The 21,944-nt window shown below is 36.1% G+C and overlaps 1 protein-coding gene across 1 annotated transcript in view; it reads left to right on the plus strand.

The window, feature by feature from the left end:
- The window catches only part of LOC143671763 (fibrous sheath-interacting protein 2-like), a 100,722-nt gene that overhangs the window by 63,936 nt on the left and 14,842 nt on the right, over positions 1 to 21,944 (plus strand). The window contains exons 16-17 of the mRNA XM_077146943.1: positions 1,495 to 10,465; positions 11,337 to 20,701. Of these exons, the coding sequence (XP_077003058.1) occupies positions 1,495 to 10,465; positions 11,337 to 20,701 (18,336 nt within the window). The remainder of the gene's footprint in view (positions 1 to 1,494; positions 10,466 to 11,336; positions 20,702 to 21,944) is intronic.

A 21,944-nucleotide genomic window follows, 5' to 3' on the forward strand; every position in this document is an offset into this window, starting at 1 on the left:
TCTCTATTAAGGTTTAGATTTTTAGAAGTGTTTCATTTAGGACATGCTTATGTAAGACAGGTTTTTTACAACCACATGCTGTAATCCCCAAATAGGTTTTTTGAAATCGATAGCCACTCTCTGGTCTGTGAAGTAGGTGAAAATACACGTTAATAGATTTGGGGATTAAAGTGGAATCAAATGGTTCTTCCCTGAGGTGACCCTAACACTTTTTGTGATGGAGTAAGAGAGAGTATCCTACTTAAAACAAGGTGTTAACTTTTCCTGAATGTTGGTCTGAATTAACCGAGGGCTAATTTTGGAGATAACTGGGGGCTGAAAACTACATTATAGGGATCCTACGATTTCCCCCGGTGCCCAAATGCCAGGTGTCCAGCCTTTACTGCCACTGACTTGTACCTACAGCCATGAGAAGTAGAGTTCCTGTGGATGATAGTGCACACTCTTGGTCTGGCTGTCTTGAAGGTAACAACAATTTAAAAACAGATACTATGTGATTATAGATAAGAATTTTATGTTCCCAAAATATACCTGCAATAACAGAGGTGCACAAACAGATAAAGAGTTTTGCAGATGCACTTTGCGTCTACACATCATCCAGGCTAAGCTGTGACAGTGAGCACCACTAACCATTGAGGTCATTCAAATCTTGTCCCTGGGTTTCAATTTTATCTCAAACTAAAGGCAACCCCAACTGCCCTCGCCTGCTCAGTGTTCCTGGCTCTTAGAGTCCCACTTCTAGCTTGGCCCTTTTTACTACCAAAATCACTTAATTGTTTACTTTGTAATCTGTCTTCCACCTCCCTATCCAAAAGAGTTTGCACAATCACCTTTTGCTGGCTCCAAAACCATCCACTCCCCCTAAATCATCAGTTTTAATTGTTGCTTATTGATTAATCCTTAAAAAGTAGCTGTAGTCCTTTCTATATATAAACACAGCCAATTTACATAAGAATGTAGCAAACAGGTGGGCCACAGAGCCCACTGAGCTGACCTCTGCCACAGTGGGGACCTTATTTTTCACCCTTACACCCTAGTTAAAGGGATGGTTAAGTAGGAGGCTACTCTGTGACTGCAAATTTGTTTCATGAAATAGTTTGTTAGATGTAATCTGCTTTGTATTTTTAAGAAATAGGCCAAATCATAAACATAGTTTCACTTCTTGCCAAAGCATTTGTTTGCTTTTATAAGCTTAGAAAGCATCTTGGCTACTGTTTTTTTTAACCAGAAAGTCATTTATCCCTAGTAATAAATGCTCAAAACAAAATTTCCAAGGGATTTTGAATCAAAAATAGATTGCAGCCACACAGAATAAACCAACTTGAAATTAATCTGAGTTTCTAAGGAGCTCCTTGCCTATGTTTCCTCTCTTCACCACTACTGTATTCTAGCTGTGCATTGCTTGATACAAAGAGTTAAAGGTTAACCTCTGTTCCTAAAATAGAGTAAATCCATACTTGATTTCCCTTAAATCTCTGCTTACTTCCTTTCCAGGTAACTCCTGAAGAACTGAACAGTATAGTTGATAATATAATGACCTGGGTTGTGGCTTCAGTGACTAGTGTATTATATCCAGCCATCACAAAATATGAAGAAAAATTGCAAAATAATATATGCCCAATGTCTGATGACTCCGTCCTCTATTCAGATAGTTCAAGTTACTGCAGCACATGCAGTGAAGCATTTAAACATGGTAACTCTACATCTGCAACTACTAAGATGTTTCAGGCAGAACCCTGTACAAAGGCTACTGACAGGTCAACAGGACAACCAGCCACACCTTTAAAGCCTCTCTCTGCCCATATAGAAACAACAGACATGGGTAAAACATATCACAGAAAAGGACAATCCATAACCTCTGGACTTAAGTATAATGAAGTCAATGATTACTCCAAGTTCAAAATCTGTAAATCTGATAGTAACACATCAATTGAAACAGGCACAGAAAAGCCTACAAATGTTACCACTGAAACAGATGGCTTAGGATGCCCACTGTCTTCTGACAAAAAAGCAAACGCTATAAATGAGATGGAGTTACAGAATGTTTTTTCTAACTTTAAATGTCACCTAAAAGAGGAAACTGAGTTGATTTTAGAAAGCATTTTTCCGGAAATGGTGTCAGATTTAACCGAGACCATCTCCTCCCTTTCTGCTGTTACAGCTGAAATTTTAGTTGACCAAATTGGCACTGATAAAGACTTACCCTCCAATGTCGATATGTCCTCAGCGGCTGCTGAAATTGTGGAAAATGTGCTTGAGAAGCTACAGTCTGTAGTTGAGAAAAAATGTATCGAGATATTTTCACAAGATGATTTGTCGGCCCACTTTAAACCAGATTTAACAGCCAGTAGAGAACATTCCATTTTCTCAAAAGGAAAATCTTTAAAAGCTTCACTGCCTTATACTTCAGAGAACATGAGTGATATTGCAGAGGATATGGTGCATGTGATTTTAGAAAAACTGATGGCTCTTGCATCTTCTAAACAAAATGAACTTCCTCATCTAGAACCCACAACTGGACTTGCTAATTGGCAACATATGAAAGATCCAACATATACGTTCCTTCAAAGAGCCAGCAAAAGGAAATCTATTACTGAACATGATGCAACCAATTTAATTGGCAAAGAAGAAATACAAACTTTACTGTCAAATATTTTTTCCCAGTCCTCTCTGGTTGGTTATATAGAGGAAGCAATAAGCACTATATTAGGTTATATACAAATTGGACTTAATAATGAAAGACTTATTGCAACTGAAAAAACTGTGGTCATCCTTCAGCTTCTTGATGATATCCTGACTCAGCTACATCGGAACACAATGAAAACAGATGTCCGAAAGAGTGCATGCCCCAGACTGAGAAGTCCTTCTGGCACTGAAGAAGAGAACATACTCACTGGCACTAGAGTAGCTAATGGCCCTAGATCTGGACAGCTATTTCCACCTATTAATGTTCCTGGCATGGTCCTTTATTCTGAAGATGAAAATGAAGAAATAGACAAAATTGTAGCAGATGTACTCATTTCATCTATTAAAGATGAAAAATCAAAATTAGAAAAACAGGTTCCTGATTATTGGCTAACAAAGGGAAATGCTGGTTTTAAATACAAAAGAAATATCAAATCACTTACAAAACCTGCTTATGGAGGCAAAGCAGCATTTTGTGATTGGGGATTAAAAACTTACATTCCAACTTTTAATAATGAGGCGCCTTTAAAGGAAAAGCCATGTTTGAATAAAGACACTTTGATTTTTAACCAAGATGAAAAGCATCGAATACAAAACGCATCAGAAAACGTAATTAAAATTATTTTAGCAGAAATGGTCAAAGATACACCTCTGGCACCACCTAGTCAGTTAGACAATAAAAATGGTAAAGAAGCTTCACTTCTTACATCAAGAAAACCACAAGGTCTATCATATGAAGAATGGATGAACCAGATGTTCCCTGTGTCAGAAATCTGTTCGGTGGCTCAAGAAATAGCAAACTCTGTGTTAAAAATACTTCACGTGGCTTCCAGTCACATTATCACTGCCACCAAAGACTCCATGCCTTCATCAGTATATCAAACTTCTCTCAATAACGCTGACATACCAAGTAAAGAGGCATTAGAAATATGGTTCAAAAGTAAAAAGAAGATGAAAGTTTTATCTTCACTCAGTTTAGAACATACAAAACCTCCCTGGTTAGAATCTGGAGAAAGTGACTCAACATCTGCACCCATAGTTGATATTAATGAAAAGATCACTCATACTATTTTTAAAAAGTTGAACTCATTTATTTGTCCAAAATTACAAACATGCCTCAAACCAGAAATCCAAGCTGTCAGTTTGGAGCCATCAGTTTGCCATTCATCTGCCAAGATTTCTTGGTTTCAGTCTCACCTTAGTGCTTACACAACTAAAGTGGTAAACATTGTTTTAGATGTTATTCAAAATGAACTGGAGCACAATAAGAAATATCTGAATCTTAGGGAGAATGGCCCTCCCAAGAGCTTTACAGAGGCAGGATTTTTTGCTGACACTGAAAAGGAATTAGAATGTGTTGTCACAGCTCTCAATAACGATATCATGGCTCGTTCGTTAGTAACTTGTATTTGTGAGATATTAAGTGGAAATACAGCTAAAAACAATGTTTTGCTCCTTTCTGATAGGCTAAGGCCTAAAATCTCATCTGGAACTGATAATAATGATAAGCAGAAATGTTTGCCTCCTCTTTGCCCTACTATACAAGAGGCAGTGCCTCCTGAAATCCCCAAATGTTTGGTTATTCCATGTGTTTGCAGTAGTGTCTTTAATGGAAAGGAATTCAAAGAGAATGCCAGACTGCAAGTGTTAAGTAGAATTGGGGATACCTTGTATGACATGTTATGCAAGCTCACAGGAGCTCATCTGTGTTCTCCTCCATCTGATAGTGTGCAAAACAGAGAGTGGCTCAGTAAGAACCTGAGAATGACCACTGCATTGCAGTCTAATATTCAGCTGGTGTCTAATACTATTCTAGAAGATATCATTACAAAATTATGTAATGAGATGGATAGCAGTTTCACAAATTCAGAATTTAGAACTATGCCAGAGAACCTTGACATTGACAGCCTATCATTTGTTTCACTTATTGAGGAAATGACCAAGTGCACTGATATAATCTCCAGCATGGTGTCCGGTGTGATCCAGGAAGGCAGTCAAGAGGTGTCTAACAGCAAAGGAAAAATTACTGTTCCCAAAATAGGATGTGCAAACGTAGATAATCCAAATAAACTCAAAGCTGTGGCTTCAGATATCCTTAAAACAGTTTTTGCTACACTGAAAGGGTTTGCCAGTAAAAATTTAGAAACTTTGGGCATTATAATCAATGGAAATAAAAAGGGCAATAAGATGGACTGGGAAAGTGGAAGTACCAACATTTGTGCTAATGCACATGAAGAACTATTGCAGTGTGCTTTACATATGCATGCAAAGACGGTATCAAGTACTATTTTGAAGGCTATTCAAACTGAATTAAATGTGAGCTTGCCAGATTTGGGGACAGATGGAAACAACCCATTACAAGAGAAACAAATGCTTAAGGATCTAGTCAATTTAATTTTAGATGAAGAGCTTCCAGATATGTTTAAAGAACCTGAACCTATAGTGAGAGATGTTGAAAATTACAGATACAGGCCAACCTATGGAAATTTTCTTCCTGGAGGAGCCGAACCTGAGTCACATCTAGAAGATCCTGAACATACAGAGAAAGAATGTTCTGGAGAAGAAAGACCACCAGAAGAAGAAACTAAATCAGATTCTCTTAAGCAACGGGAACTAGAAAAAACCTTAAAAAAAATTGAAGTAGAACTCAAAGAGCCACATAAATCCCCAATTGTGCCTATTATAAGAAATATTTTGAATGAAATTTTTCAGAACATGCTTCCTGTTTCCCACTCCCATTTATGTAACATCCTTCATGCCAATGATGAGTCAGTTGTGCAAACATCTGTTCAATTCCTGAATAAAACAGCAGCTCTTTTGGTGTCTGAAGCAGATGTAACCACTGTTGCTGATGATGTTGTTAGAATTATATTTCAAAAACTTTATTCTGCTGCCACGACAGATAGAAATGCAGTTGAAAATAGGTATGACACTATCACCTTTCCAGTAAATAACTCTTTTTCTGAGCAAGCCAGTGGAGAAAAGACCTCTATTCATTCTACCACACTGGACAGATGTACTCTTCAATATAGATTCAATATTGATAAACTGGCAAAAGTAAGTGTAGTTGAAGATATTGTTAAGTCAATATTAACAAATTTAGAAATGTTTGTTACCTCCAAAGTAAAATCTCTATTTTGCCCTCACATCAATTTTACAGTGCCAGTAGCCTTACCTCTACAGCAGAATGAGACGTCAGTAAGCCAACCATGGTTATCAACCAAAGATTCATATTCTAGTGACCAATTTTCCAGTTGTACAGTGGATCACAGTAAGTCACTAAAGACCACCTCAATATGTCAACTGACTGTCTCTAAATTAAATATGTATGCAACAGAAGTGGCTAGACAAATTTTACAAGGACTCAAACATAAGTTAGATGAAGAAATAAAAAGTCCATTAACTCATAATGTTATGGAATATGAAAATATTCCAAGTCAGATTGTTAACATAATGTTAGATATTCTATCTACTAAAGGAAAATATGAAAAAAACATATGTGGCAGGGAGATTGATTTAGGTCAGCCAGGAGGTATTGTTAAAAAGCTGTTCAATCAAACTGGTTATCGGAAAAAACTTCAGTTTCAAATACTAGATACCATTGAAGGTATCTTAAGTGACATTTGTGAAAAAACACTGGGTGAGGATACTCTCCCGTTTCCTGCCTCCGCTCTTAAATATAATGTAGGTGGGAGGCATTCAGGAGAAAATTCTGAAACGGTGACTGAGTATGTAAATAAGGTTCCTGTAAAACCATTGGTTCCTAAGTCTTGCGTTTCTATGATTTCTAATGATATGGTGGATATTGTTCTTCATAATATCAGTTCTGCTGTCATGCTTGGCATAAATGCAGAGGATTCTATTCCTCCAAGGTTACCCCTGTCTTTTTCAGATTCATTTCCAAAAGTAGAAAGTCAACAATTTTCTGTCATGGACTCAATGAATGAAAGGGAAAAGGAGAGTTTTACATTGACAAGAAAGAGAAAAGGTATACAGCTGAAATCAGCTTATTCTGATGATAACCAGACAACTGTACTTAAGAAACAAAACACCAAGAAATATGCTCCTGACCCATATGAAGAAAATGCTCACTTCCTTACTAAAGCTATTTTGAATAGGTTAGAATCTTTTGCCACAGAAAGAAGAGATTCACTATTTACTCTTGACTCCCAGACTAGAGAAAAATTATTTGTTCGCCCAGAATTTGCAAATCATGAACAAGATAATAGCACATTTCTTAAATCAAACCAAATGCCATCAGATGTGAATATCCTGAAAATATCAACAGCGAAAACCACACCCAGTCAAGATCTCACAGATTACACATATACTAGATATAGGGAAAAACCTGAGTCTGTAATTCCTCTATCACATGCTAGGCTTAAGGAATATGGTGATATAATTGCCAGTACAATTTTGGCGCTTATTAAAAATGACATAGACCTAGAAATTCACACGGTATGTTTATATCCGAACAATACTTCATTTCAGGAAAACATCATTGCAAGAAAAACTGTCAACAATATCTTAAAGAGTTTACACAGTAAAAGATCCTTAAAAGAACGTAATTGTCATTCAAAACAGAACCCTAACCTCTTTACACAACTAGTTTTACAAAATGAAATATTGCCAGGTCAAAGAGAGATGGAAGACAACGCTAAACTGCATCTCTTTTCAAAATATCCAGATCAAAACCAAATTATATCAGAGGAAGAAAACCAGAGAAGGGTTTTAGAAGAAATATTTATGAGAAATGGAGAAGCTAGACATGAAAAACCAACTTCTTTGTTAAGTCCAGTTAAGGAAATTTTAAAGAAGGTATATCAAAGAGTAATAGAAGACATAGACCATTTGCCAACATTTAACAAACTCCCTCACTTTATATCTGATTCTAAAATTAAAACATCAGTCACACCACAAAGAAAAACCTTTCAGTCACATGTAAGCAGTGTTGCGAATGACATAGTTGAAAGCGTTTTGGGGAAAATGTTTTCAATAGTTGTGACATCCTTATATAAAAATGATGAAACCAGTGGAAAATTCAGTGCATCTGGCAAGGATGAATTACAGATGAATACATCATGCTTCAGGGGATTGGAAAAAAGTGTCCCCCCTGAATATGTGATACCTCAAGTTTATACTTACACAGGCATTAGTACGGTTACTGCATTGGAAACCACCCTTTCACAATATCCTCCATTGCAAGTGGGTGAAGAATTGATCCAAATAGTTGTCAGTAAGATCAGAAATTTTGCTTTGGTGAATCTGAAAGAAAGCTCATTCCCTAAGGATCAGTCTGATGAAATGCCATTTCTGAGGTCACACAGTTCTAAAACCAGTCCTAAGGGCAGCCTTAAGCCATGTTGTAAAACAAGCTTTAAAACAAGATCAAAAGTTACCTCCTTGCCTAAATTTGGAACAAAACCACAGCTAGGACCTAGTGGTACTAAGGCCAAGAGCAAGACCAAATTAAGTCCTGGAGAGAAGACTCAAAAAAACAGGCGATCCAAGACTGCCATTGGGCTGCTATACATCCGCTCAACAGGGGTTACCAAAAGCTCCTTAATGAAAACAAAACTGTCTACTGCAGAACTAAAAATGTACGCCAAGCATACAGTAAGTACTATTCTGGAAACAATTGTGAATGAATTTCAAAAGGTGAGTCAAAATAGAGCAATGACAAAGGTAAAAGCTTTACCTTCTGGTCAAATCATGGCAGCAAATGAAATACTTAATGAAGTTTTGCAAGGATTATATTTTACAAAGAACAACCATTTGGCTGATCAAATAAAATGTTCACATTCAGATGATCTCAAACTCTCACAGAGGAATTTAAATACAATCTGTTTTGCCAATCCAGAAGTGCATTTTTCCTTGGAGAATGTTTCATCACATCTAGAAAAAGTTTTTCCTAAGGAAGATATTTTTAAACAAGTGTTTGATAAATGGCAAACAGAATCAAATGACATGGAAAATGAAAAATATAAACTATTGATGATAGCTGAGACTGTTTTGTATGAAATTTTAATAAAAGCAAGAGAATTAGAGCAGTCTGTTTCACTTTTAAACTTTTTACCTCTTGAGGCTTTTGAAAGCAGGTACTGTAGTTTTAAAAGAGTTTACACTAGAGCTGAAGATTCCCAAGCACAGATTAATATATTTGGCAGAGAAATTGTTGAAATGCTATTTGAAAAATTAGACCTGTACTTCTTGAATCAGGTGCTCAAAACAGATGGTAAAGAAACTTTACCAAGCAGGAAAGAAACTACTGCTAAGAGTAAATATAGTTCCTTAAGAACAAACAACCTCAGCAATATACCAATCTGTAATATGAAGCTGAAAGACAAAATTTTGAGGGGTTCTAGCAATCAACTTGCCCAAGAGATCATTGAAAATGTTCTACATATCTTAGAGTCATTTGTAGACCTGCAGTTTAAACATATCTCTGGATATGCTTTTTCTGAAATTGTGAAAATACCTATTGAGAACTTTGTTCCTGCCCAGCAGAAACCATTAATGAAAAAGATATTACCAAAATTACCACCACTGAATATGTTTTCTGATGAATCTAAATCGAGCAATATGATTTCCCAAGAAAACATACAAAATACCCTTCAACAGCTTCAGTCATTCCACTCAGAATTTCTTACTTATACAGCTAATATTGTCAATGACATGCTTAGTATAATTAAGAACAAGCTAGATAGAGAAGTATGCCAAGTGCAACCATCTTCAATCGGCATATTTGAAGAAAACATGGTAGCAAGTGAGATCATCAGCACACTGATGGACCAGTGTACTGACTTCTGTGAGTCACTGATCAAAAACCATCCAAAGGACAATCTGCTCCAAGGAGTTGAAAATTTCTACACTGGCAATTGGGTAACCAGAATGGATATGCCTACTTCAAAGTCAAAGAGTGTTAGCTATGGAGATGAGCTTCCACAAACCAGTGTTTCTGGCTTGATGATTTATCCAAAAGAAGATATGAAAAGAAAGAACAAACCTTCCTCAAATCTACCTTCATATGGAAGATACTCTGCAGGAGATACCCCTAAAGCCTCAGAGCCAAAGGAAAGACTCAAATCAGAATTTAAAACATCATATTCTGGAAATGAAACCCAAAGCCTCAATCATTTTGATCAAACCATAGAAAGAAACAGCTCTCTCCCTGAAGGAAGCATCTTACAAAAACCATCTTGGAAATCCAGTAAAACTACAGAAACAGCAATAAAGCAAGCTATGTCCTTAATAGAAATGGGAGAAAGTGACAATCAAAGAATGCTTCATTCTGAAACTCCAAAACCAGTTATTGAGGCAAACCAAATAGAAGCAGCCATTACTCCACTCAATATTTGTTTCACTGCAGAAAGTATCGTCAATACCATACTGTTGAGTTTTGGCTTCCCAGGTCAACCCCTACACACTAATGAAAGTGTAGAGACAATGAAGCTATATTTTGCATCAAAGAAAAGTCCTTTGTCTATACTGTCTGGGGAACAAAAGAATGAGGAGAAAAGCTTGCTTAAAATATGGGAAAAAAGAATCAGCTGTAAAACAGATGAAGAAAACAAAAGCCCTAAAGCCAGTGGAGAAGATTTCACTTTACTGGAAAAGTGGAAAACTAAGAAGTCTCCAAAGATGGAGAAAACAGAGACTTTTAAAGAGGTCAAAGTTGTTGCTTTTGCCGAACAAGAACTGGGGGTGGATGAAATCTATCTAGTAGCAAGATATGTTACTACATCTGTGGTCACACATTTCAAGAACTTCAAAATCAGAGGTAAGTGAGAAAGAACTTTCCTTTAAAGGGTTGGTGTGATTTTAGCAAAAAAACAGCCAGTGATAATTTTAAGAATTTTGTTATTACCCTAACACCCAAAAGCTGCATCTGCTGCTTCCCTGAAAATAGCCTTGGATTTTGGGTGGCTGTTTATTTACTTATCTGTTTTTCAACTGGTTAGGATGCTAGAGTTGCATAAGTTTTACTTGGAGAGGTGTTGCTCAGTTTTCCTAACTACAGATAAGAATAAACGGGTATAATTTAAAGCAGAAGATTTGGATTGGGTATGAGTTATGATGATGAAGTGATGAGACCAGTTTTTTTGTGTGGTACATACTCTGCACAAAAGGCAGTTCCCAAAGAGAAGCTCCAAAGAGATTTTCTCCTAGATGCCTTAAAAGAACTTCTTACATTATAGTCACCTTCATGGATAGTTAATTGATGGCCAAGTAATGATTCAACTTCTCTTTGAGATATCCAGTTGAAGTCTTTGCCATTAATATTGACAGAGTTTATAATAGTGGTGTTAAAATTCTTATTCTGTCCATGTTCCAGTGTTCTGACTTGAATTATTTTTAAGCATAAGACTCTATGTTTATAAGGATGATATTTGCACTTCATTTCTGTGAATGGAAACTTGACTTAGAGATTTTAATTCTGCTGGGCTATTTTCTTTTTTCCTAGCTGAAGTAAAGATTCCATAAGGTGGGAAATCAGATGCAAAGAAAATCCAGCTTCTTTCTTGACTAGGTTTTTCCATTTCGTGTGTGGAAATGCATCCCAGTGTAATTAATATATATTTGCCATTATTTTGAAAGGTCAACATTTCTTTTTAATGCCTGTTAAAAATAACAATGTTTTCTGTTTTAAGGTCCTCATGATGACAAAGTATCTATTGCTTCCACACTGTCAAAGAAAATATGTGAGTCAAAACAGCCTCTAAGAAGTATACGCAGTGATTCTTCGCTTAATCAATTTTGTGAACATCTCACTGAATTGGTTATTTCCCATATAATTTCAAACATTTGTGATTGCAGTGAAGAGGGTGAAACAAAGCAGAAAGCACTGGGAAGCCAACATGCAGCATTTAGCAAGATTAATTTAGTTCATTCCCAAGTGTTTGGGAGCCAGTCAGTTCCTATCGGAGAACTTGCTTTAAGAATTTCTGAAATCATTATTCGAATCCTTTTTAATAGTGACATTTTAAAAGTAGATGTTACACAACAAACGGTCTCTGTAAAAACAAAATATATTTACTGCCCAAAAGTAGTTGTGGCTGATTTTGATGATCTCTTTCAGGATCTCTTAATAGGAGTAATTCATGTTCTATCCAAAGAAATAGGAATAAATCATCAGCCTGACATGAAAGGAAAAAATAAATCATTTCCCAAGCTTAGAAGTGATAGTTTGCCCATTTGCAACAAATACAAAAATATGAAAAGACAGACAGGCCCCAGAGACTGGATATCAGCTCCTACTCACCAAATTGATCAACTTGTGCAGAAATACAAATTAAATACTCTGGCATGTAAGCTAGGCAATCTAGTTGATAGCCTAAAAACTCACGAATCCAAAGAAGCAGTCAGTAAAATTTTTTGTATTGTTTTAGATTTGTTTTTGTCAGATGAATGCCAAAATTGGGATATGGATGCCAATACAATATTAAGAAAAATATTCTCATCCTCAAATAATCAGCAAAGTAATAGCATACCTTGCAATATCCCAGGGCTGTCCCCACAATCAGTTTTTCTTTTAAATATTGTATGTGAGAAGTTTATTAGTATACTTTTGGAAGAATGCACAACCAATACCCTCCTTACAAATGGCCTTCTTTCTGATGAAATATCAGCAGAACATCAACAGTTCAACATACTGCAAAACGTAGAAGATGAAGAGTTAGGTTATTGCAGGGAAAAAATGAACTATGATGACTCACTATTTCAAAGATATGACATGTCACATCTTTTGGAAAATCTGGCAGAAATAGATCAAGAATGTATGCTTAGTATTATTTCCCATAGCTTGGTAAAATCTTTAATGGAAAAACTGTCACATAATATACAGCCACCCCTTGGAAGCCCACCTTTTGCAGACAAGCATTTAAAGTATAGAACAACTGGGAGATTTTCTAGTTTCCTAAAAGCAAAAAGGCCAGAATTAAAAGAATCAAGACAAGGTAAAAGCTCTGTAAAATTCATAAATTATGACAGCAAGCCTTTGACAGGGGCAGTGAATAATCTCGGGATGATTAGTTCCAAAATTCAAGCCCCACTTGGTAAGCAGTTTTTAAAAAACCCGTCTCCTTTAGAACAACTTCAAAAACCAGGAAAAATAGAAATGAATACAGCAGCCATTCATAACATCCTGCATCCACGTGGCATAAGCACAGGAGTTTACTCAGCCACATTTTTGGAGGAAATCATTTCAAAAATGTTTCTCAGTCTTTTTACCTTACTGTGGGGCAAAAATGAAAACATCACTGAGGCACAACTCATTGAAATATGTACAATAGGTGTCAACTCCATGGTAAATGAATTGAACAATGCTCAAATCACTGTTTTACAAGATGTTGAGGAAAGGCTTTGTTTCCCACCAATCCATAAAGAAACTGTTAGGAAGATTGTTGACTCAGTTTATAATGATGTTTTACAAGAATATGAATTGCAAGCAATCTGTGGTAATGATCTGGAACATGTTATCACCTCAATAACAGAACAAATAACTAATGGCATATTGACAGAGATTTTAGACTACCAACTCCCACTGTGCTTTGTGGAAAAACTCATGCCTAATTCATATTACCCTCTCAAAGCTGAAAAAATACTGCAGAAACTTCAAAATAACATCAGAGAACTTAATTACACAGTTCAACATTCATCAGGCTATACTACCATATTGCCATACTCATTTTTAGAAGATGTCATCAGAAGATTATTATCTCAGCTCATTCCTCCACCCAGCAAGGCTTCATGCTTAGGAAAGAAGTATTTAATGACTTTGGATTTTAATGAGATATCCACCTGTATAATAAATAAGATTTTGCTAGCCATTTCAAAGCATAAAATTTGGCTCACTAAATATGATCATCAGTGTACATATACAGAAAAAAAATTCCAAAAGATGGTGGAGTCTGTTTATAGTTATATTTTGCAAATATCTGGCTCTCTTGTGTCGGTACAGAAAAGTATAGTAAGCCAAAGCCCAATTATAATTGACCAAATAGCCAGTCTTATTATTCTAGAAATTTTTGAAAATCACCTTCAGCCCTTTTTGCATAGAGAAGGCTTATCTTGTTCAAGTACTCCATTGGATGAAATATCAAATATGGTTAAAGAGGTTCTCGGTGAAGTCACAGAGTCATACAGACCTCAGAAGCCATCATCACCAGGTTTGGGCATTTATCCCAATACATTTGTAGAACAAATTATTGCCAAAATTTTAGCAAAGCTCTTCAATCCACAATATAACAGTGAACTTGAAGTAGGCGAAATGACACAAAAAATAGTGAACTCAATAAATAACCATTTTAACAAAGCCAAAATTCGCATTCTTCATGATGACAAAGAGCAGTCTCTCCCTGCTGTAGACACAGACACAGTGGATGAACTTGTCAATTCAATTTATAGCAATATTCTGAAGCAGCATGGTATGGCCCCTGAGACTGATAAAGAACTCAAAGACAGTGATATTTTTGTGGAAAATATTACCAATTTAGTTATAGCAGCTATTTCTGATTACCTTTTTCATCCACTGTTTTCTGGGGATTTGTCAGCTTCTTCCTATTGTACTTTAACAGCAGAGAATATTATTCAGAACATCACTAGTGGCATCAGTAAATCTACCAAGCCAAACCAGCATTTATCTCCATATAACACCTTGATGCCACACACGTTTTTAGAAGATATAATAAGAGTACTATTATCTAGAATTTTTCCTTCTGAATCTAACATGGTTCCATACAGAGAAACCCCAAAAGATAGGTCAGGACTTAATTTCAATGAAATCTGTTCAAAAGTAATCAGTGACATTATGACAAAAATTACCCAACATGAAATTCGATTTTCAAAAGATGAAGAAACCGAGTTTATTCATTCAGAGGATGATGCTCAGCATCTTGTTGATTCAGTATTCAGAAATATTTTGCACAACTGCGAGTCTCATACGTTTGAGCATGACATCACAAGCAGTGACAATGTTCTTACTGATAGAATAGCAGGTTTTATCATTAAAAATATCTGTGAGCAACATCTTCAGCCATTTGTATACGGAAAGTCTTCATTTCCTTCATTGTATACATACTTTGATGATGTGAGAAAGCAACAGTTTTTTGCTGGTGTTTATTCCTCAGTCTTTTTGGAAGATGTGATCTCTGGGGTTTTAAGCAAAATATTCCACAGGGTGTTAGGCATTGTGCAAACAAAACCGGTAAGAGATTCAGAAAAAGAACTGTTAGAAACAGCTGAAAATCTCATATATTCGATAACAGAAGAATTCTCAAAATCCCAAGTTAGCATCCTGGAAAACGCTACAGAACAGTTGTGTTTGCCACCAATAGCTAGAAATGTAGTCATCGAAATTGTTGACACCGTATATAGCAAAGTTTTACAAGAATATGAAATGAAACTACTACCTGATAAAGATTTACTCAGTGATAACAAGACATTGGCTGAGAGGGTAACTAAAATCATCCTGGCTGAAATTTTTCATTTCCAAATTCATCCAGATTTTATAGCAAAGCTGCCTTTGAAATCATATTCAAAACTCAATGCTGATATTTTGATAAAGAGAGTTCAAAATGATATTGGTAAATCAAGATTCCAAAGACAGACTTCAACAATATACACCACCGTATTATCACGCACCCACCTGGAGAAATTAGTCACGCAGGTTTTATCTCAGATAAGTTCATTGGACCGCAGTGCGGAAGTCCAAGACCCTTTGCAATCAGACTTAAGAAACAATGTTATGAGACTGATCGATGAAATCATGTTGATAATTTCTAGGCATGCAATATGTATTATTAAAAATAGAGATGAAAAACAAAATGTGATTGCCGAAACAGACATCCAGGCTATGGTTGATGCCATCTATACTGATCTTTCTCATTCAAATTTATACCAATCTCTTACAAAAGATAAAAAAGGCCTAAGTCATATGCCTGTTACAAAAATAGCAAGTTATATAATAAAAGAAATCTTTAACCATCATCTTCAGTCATTTTTATCTGGAGATAAAATGTTCCCTTCAGGTACAGTTGATCAAACTAAACAGAGAGCAATAGATCCTAAACAAAGAGAACTGTCTTTAATTGTGAATTCAGCTGTGTTTTTGGAGGAAGTAATTGCTGAGCTTTTATGCAAAATCCTTTATGTATTTTCACATAATGTCTTGGCTGCTGAAAAACCACTTAAAGCAAAAGCCAGTATGACTGACATCGTTACAACATTAGTAAAAGCAATTGTGGTAGCGTTCACAACTTCACAGATTTTAGTTGTAGATAACCTGGATGAAAAGCTGTATTTTTCAAAAGAATATAAAGAAATGGTTAAAAAAAAGGTCAACCTAATTTATGAAAAAATATTAGATGATTATAAATCTCTGATTCATGTTTATAAGGCGATACAAAGTGATGCTGTTGGTTTTGGAAGAAAAATATATGATTTGCTTTTAGGAGAAATTTATGATTATCAGGTGGAGTTATTAGTTTCAGGAGAATTAGGAATGTATTCCTACTCTTCCCTCCAAGACGAGAATATCATCAGAAATGTGCTTGACATCATCAACAACGATAGCCATATCTTGCCGTCGTGCATAACTGTATTGCCTCACTCCCTGTTAGAAGGTATTATTTACAAACTTCTAACACATATGTTTCTTTCCTCTGAGACAGAAACTGAACTAAAAGAGGAAGAGGTGGCACCAGATTATGAGTTTGTGGGTGCAGCTTCAAAACTGACTGCTGAAATTATAACAGAAATTTCTGAACATGAGATTCGACTTGCCACAGCAGAGGAGGCTGCAGAAAGTACGCAACTAGGAGCAACTGAGAATTTCATTGACTCCATATGTAACAACATTATGAAGAAATTTAAGTTCCAAGCTGAAGCACAGAAAGATGCAGACAAAAAGGGAGGCTCATTCATCAGGAGAATAGCTGGTTTCATTATGAAGGAAATTGTCGCTCATCATCTACAGCCATTTTTACATAACGAAGAATCATCTCCCAGTGATTTACCTGCAAGTGACCATATCACTGGACATTCTAATCCTGGTAAAAACAAAACACCAGCCTTCCTACAGCCTTCTGTGTATTCTGCTACATTTTTGGGAGATTTTATCATTGACCTTGTTCGCAAATTTTATCCTCTCCCAAGTATTGCTGAAGATCCTAAGGGCAAAGAAATATCAGGACCAAACCTTGTGGGCATGGCTATAAAATTTGTAAATGTCCTGATAGGGGAATTTAGGAAAAGTGAAATTAAAGTTTTAGCAAATGCCGAAGAAACATTTTCTTTTCCAAAAGTAGATAAAGAAACGGTTGATAAATTATCTGATTCTGTGTATAATGAAGTTATAGAAATATATGGATCCAACAATATCCAGAAAGATGACAGACGTAACACTGTTATAGAGATGATTGCTGTAGTAGCCAAGAAGGCAATCTCTGCTTTTAAGATTCAACCACTATTTTTAGGAGACTGGTCATCTAGCTTGTTTTCATTTCTAGATGTGGATAACATCATCCAAAGGATTCAACACTTACCCTATAAAACCTCCACACAAAGCTTAGAGGGGAACCCACTTACTTTACCAGAACAGTCATCTAAACTCATTGTTCAAACCTCAGACCTGAAAAACAATATGGGCACTTCAGAAATAGGTAGAAGTGTAAATAACAGAAAAGAGAATTTCAAAAAGGAGGAGCCATCAATGAAAAAAAGCAGTATCCATGAGCCAATATGCACTGCTATAAACAGCATTATGAAAAGCAAAATCATTACCCTAGAATCAGGGTCATCTGCAGGTGTGTCAAATAAAAAGAAAATGAATGAAAAGAAAAAGAAAAGTTCAGTTAAAAAAGAGCATGAAAAAGTATCAAAAAATGCTTCAACTACCAGTGTGAAAAATAGGGATACTCAAGAGCCAGATTTGAATGAAATCAGGAAGAAAGATGGTTCAACTAGGAAAGATGAGAAAGGGCGAGGTACCAAGGAATACAAACATTTTTCACCAGCTACTAATAATACAGAAAACGATAAGGTTGTACTGGAACCAGATTTTAAAATAGGCAATAAAAAAAAGAGTGATGAAAAAAGAGAAAATTCATTAGAAAAAGAGGACAGACCCTTTGAATTACATTTTTGGAAGCCCAACGTGAGAAATAAAGAAATGCTAAAGAAGAGAAAAGATCCTCCAGCTTACAGAGTTACAGATGACAAACAAATCTTGGAACCCAAACATGTCCAAAATGTCACTGAAAGAATTTACAGCAATGCTTTAGAAATATCTTCTCTTCAGGGACCAGTAGATGATTCAAAATTCCAAAATCCCTTAGGTAATAAAGCCTCATATGTATCTCAAGTGTATGGCAGAGATTTTGCACAGCCTACTTCAAGGAAGGATTTATTCTCTTCAGCCAACCAAAATATTCCTGCAAAAAAGGACAAGAAAGAGAAAAATCAGGATGAAGAGATTAAAGGCAAACCTAGTGAACTGGACAGTCCTCAGAACCCACCAGAAAATAAACCTGAGATTTTGCCTGCTAACTTTTTAGAAGATGTTATCGCTGAAATAGTTAACAAATTGATCTTTTCTTCCACATGGGATAAACACGATACATGTCAAAGTGTAACCAATGAGATGAATCAACCCAAACTCTATGACATGGCTATGAAACTTATAGATTCACTGTTAAAGGAGTTTTCAGATGCTCAAATTAAAGTAATAAGTCCAGGTCAGGGAAATCAGTTTTTCCCATTTGCAGATAAAATTTCATCAGTTCTTAATATAGCTCTCAGGCAAAAAGAACTGTCAGTGGATAAAGGACCACCAAAGACACAGATAATTACTATGGATAAAATTCTACCACCCATGGATAGTGAAACCAAAACACATTCAGATAAGGCACTTATGGTTGAAATACCATCAATCAATAAAACGTTGGTCAATAAGGTTGTTCATTCCTCTGTATGTAGTATTTTGCAGGAATATAGATCTCAATACTCCATTTGTAAGGCCATAAATAGTAATGGTGAAAATTTAGCAAAGAGGCTAGCTAATGCAGTAATAGAAGAAATTTTTCAACTTCAGTTAAACTTTTTACTGTGTGATGAGGCTCCAGTTTCAGTCTGTTTGCCTGTAGAATCTAAGGAGGTGATTAAAAAAGTCCAAAAGATAGCCCAAACAACCTGCAAAGAATGTCAGACATTATTGCCATACACCATAATTCTGCCTCGTGAATTTTTAGAAAATTTAATCTCTTCTCTTCTATCAAAAATTTTCTCATTGGTAACCAACACTAAAACAGAAATATCTGAGGACAATTTATACACAGAACTAGATTTCCTTCAAATGAAGTTAGTAAGTACAGTTATGGCAGAGATCTCTAAAGATGAAGATATGGTTGTACAGTATGTAGAATCCTTACATCCTAATGATGATGAAACTATTCAATTAGTGGTTCAGACTATTTATAATGATCTCTTGCCACAATTTGGATCACAAGAGATCCTACAAAATTGTGTCATCAGTGGTTGCAGAATCCTTTCAGAAACCATAGTTAATTTAGTTGTACGTGAAGTGGCTGCCAATCAGTTGCAGAACTATTTTTCTGGAGAGCTAACCCCACATCAGTGTATGGAAGTAGACAGTGTTGTTGAAAATATCCTTAACATCATCCAAACCACCGAAGTTCCTCAACCTCACCCATCACATGCTTACAAACTGTCTTTTAACATAATAGAAGAAATTGCTGTAAATTTTTTATCGAAGCTTTTATCTATGTTTCCAAAAGTGGATCAGGAGCAAAACTATTCTCTAGATGCTGAAATGCAAAAAATAATCTCAAAAATTTTAAAGTCATTCCAAGAATATATCTGTAAAAGTCAGATTAAAGTTGTACTCCAGGCCAAGGAATCATCCACTGTATCTTTAGCAGACAGGGCAACTATTGAAAAAGTAGTCAGTTCTGTTTACAACAGTGTTTTAAAGCACTCGGGCTCACATACTTCAGTGTATAAAGATTTAATGGGTAAGAGCAATGTTCTGTCTGATATAATAGGCTTTTTAATGGTGAAAGAAATTTACAGCTCAGAATTTCAGCCTCAAGTGGAAGAAGCATCAAGTTCAGAATTAGTTCTGGAAGCTGTCAAAATTATGGAAAAAGTGGTTAAGATTATTGATAACCTTAAGTCAAAGGAAAAGCCTTCATCCAGAAAAAGTTCTGTGCTAGATGCCACGGTTTTAGAAGAAGCATTGGCCTTGTTCTTAGCTAAATTAGTCCAGTTACCAAGTGCCTTAAACAAAGGTGCTAAAAATTTATCAAGGCCTGAGTTACATAAAATTGCTTCTCAACTGACAAAATCTGTGACTGCCGAAATTTCCAGAAATAACCTTAGTGTTGTAGCTGCTAATCCTGAAGAACATGTTTTAAATCCAGAAAGTATAGAAATGATTTCTCAGCTTGTTGATTCTGTTTATAATCACACACTACAACAAACCGGAACACATGAAGAACTTTACTATGATGTGAAAAATAGAAACAGATTCTTCCCTGAAAAAGTGGCTTCTTTAATTGTTAGTAAAGTTTTGGATTATCCATTAGAAACAATTAGTGCAAAAGAGTCACATGCTGATCTCTTTGGTGATTTGGACCTGGATCAAATTGTCGAAAAGACAAATGAGCGTGCCGTTAAAATGGAATCTGAACCACAGAAAGAAAGGTCAGAGCAAGATTTAATTGAAAAGGTTAAAATAGTTCCTCACCATGGGAAACAACCAATCAATGTAGATCCAGACATCATTGCAGAACACTTAGGAGTCATTTCCATAAAAACACAACCTCTTAAGAAACTCCAGATGAAGTGTTTGGCAACAACAGGACACAGCATAGAAGAACTGAGACGAGCATCAGTAAGTGGGAGGAGTTACTCAGCCCCATGTAATGCAAGAAAGAGAGAGAAAGAAAGACGCATCTCACTGGATGAGACTGGACGACTGGACATAGAGCCCTTAGAGGTAAGTGCAAATGGCAGAGGTGAAAAGAAATGAGTGGCTAGTGAAACATGGTTGACCTCCTGTAATTTCCTTTCTCAGGTCTATTTAGGAATGCCTTTCTAAAATAGAGTTAATTTTCTCTTGCCCAGCCCACTAGGAGAGTTGGGTATTCTGATCCAATCAGTACAGTCCTTTGCTTTCCTGGGGCTTACCACAGCAGCACTGTGGCTCAGTGTAAAGGCGTCAGGCTAGTTTCTATTAGCCAGTCAGATTGCATTGCCATTTCGTGAGGAATGGGAATACAGGGAAATGCCCTTAAAAGCAAACCAGACTGATTGGATTTGTGCTCCTCATTTGGCAGTTTGAGAATAATTGCAGTCTTTTACAATCCCTGAAGTTCTTTTTTATGCATATACATTATCATAGTATTATATGGGTGCAAAAGGGCCATCTAATAGAATATCAGATAAATCAGCCTCCAATAAATTTAAAGCCTCAAACTTAGGGCTCCATCCATAGTAGTATTGCTTTTACATAGCAACATTAATAAGCAAATATTAGACCGCAAACTCCTAGATGCCACTCGTTTCATTTCACTCTCATTATGTAAGACTTCTCAAGTCCTCCATACCCTTACATCCTCTGGATGTACCAAGTTTTTTCCTATTCTACCCTTATCCTAGACCCAGTTGTCTTAATGCTGCTATTTTTATGAACCAGTTTCCCCACAGCCCCATATGCGAGCCCCAAATGTACTTTAAAAACAGGAACTTAGACCATCAAAATGCTGGCAGCTGTTGAAATGTACACTGTCTTAGGGCATTGGCATGGTCTTGTTCATTCAGAAGGGGACTGAGCAGACTGTGGGCTAAGCTGTAGCCTGTGGCTTGGAAACTGAGCAAAGTTCTATAGAATCAGCCTAAACTTAGGAGCATGTTTTCCTTCGCATTATTTTCTAACCCACAGAACTAAGTCTCAGCACTGGTAAATACATCAATGCGTACTCTTTTTAGTCCCAAATAATTGAGATCATCATAGGCTAGGACACTAATTGAATCTCCTTGGTCTTTAGTTTTTTGCTCTAAAATGTCCCTTTCTCTCTGTGTTCTCACAATTACATTAGTGCTTACTTGGTAGTCTTCATTTACATATAAGTACTTCCTTGAGCTTGAGATCTGGGTGAAAAAACTGTAGAACATTACCCCACATCAATTCTTAATTAATCATCTGCAGAATTATCTGTTGCAGTTCTTATTCCTTTATC

This window comes from Tamandua tetradactyla, chromosome X (assembly GCF_023851605.1).
Source record: "Tamandua tetradactyla isolate mTamTet1 chromosome X, mTamTet1.pri, whole genome shotgun sequence".
Classification (NCBI taxonomy): Eukaryota; Metazoa; Chordata; class Mammalia; order Pilosa; family Myrmecophagidae; genus Tamandua; species Tamandua tetradactyla.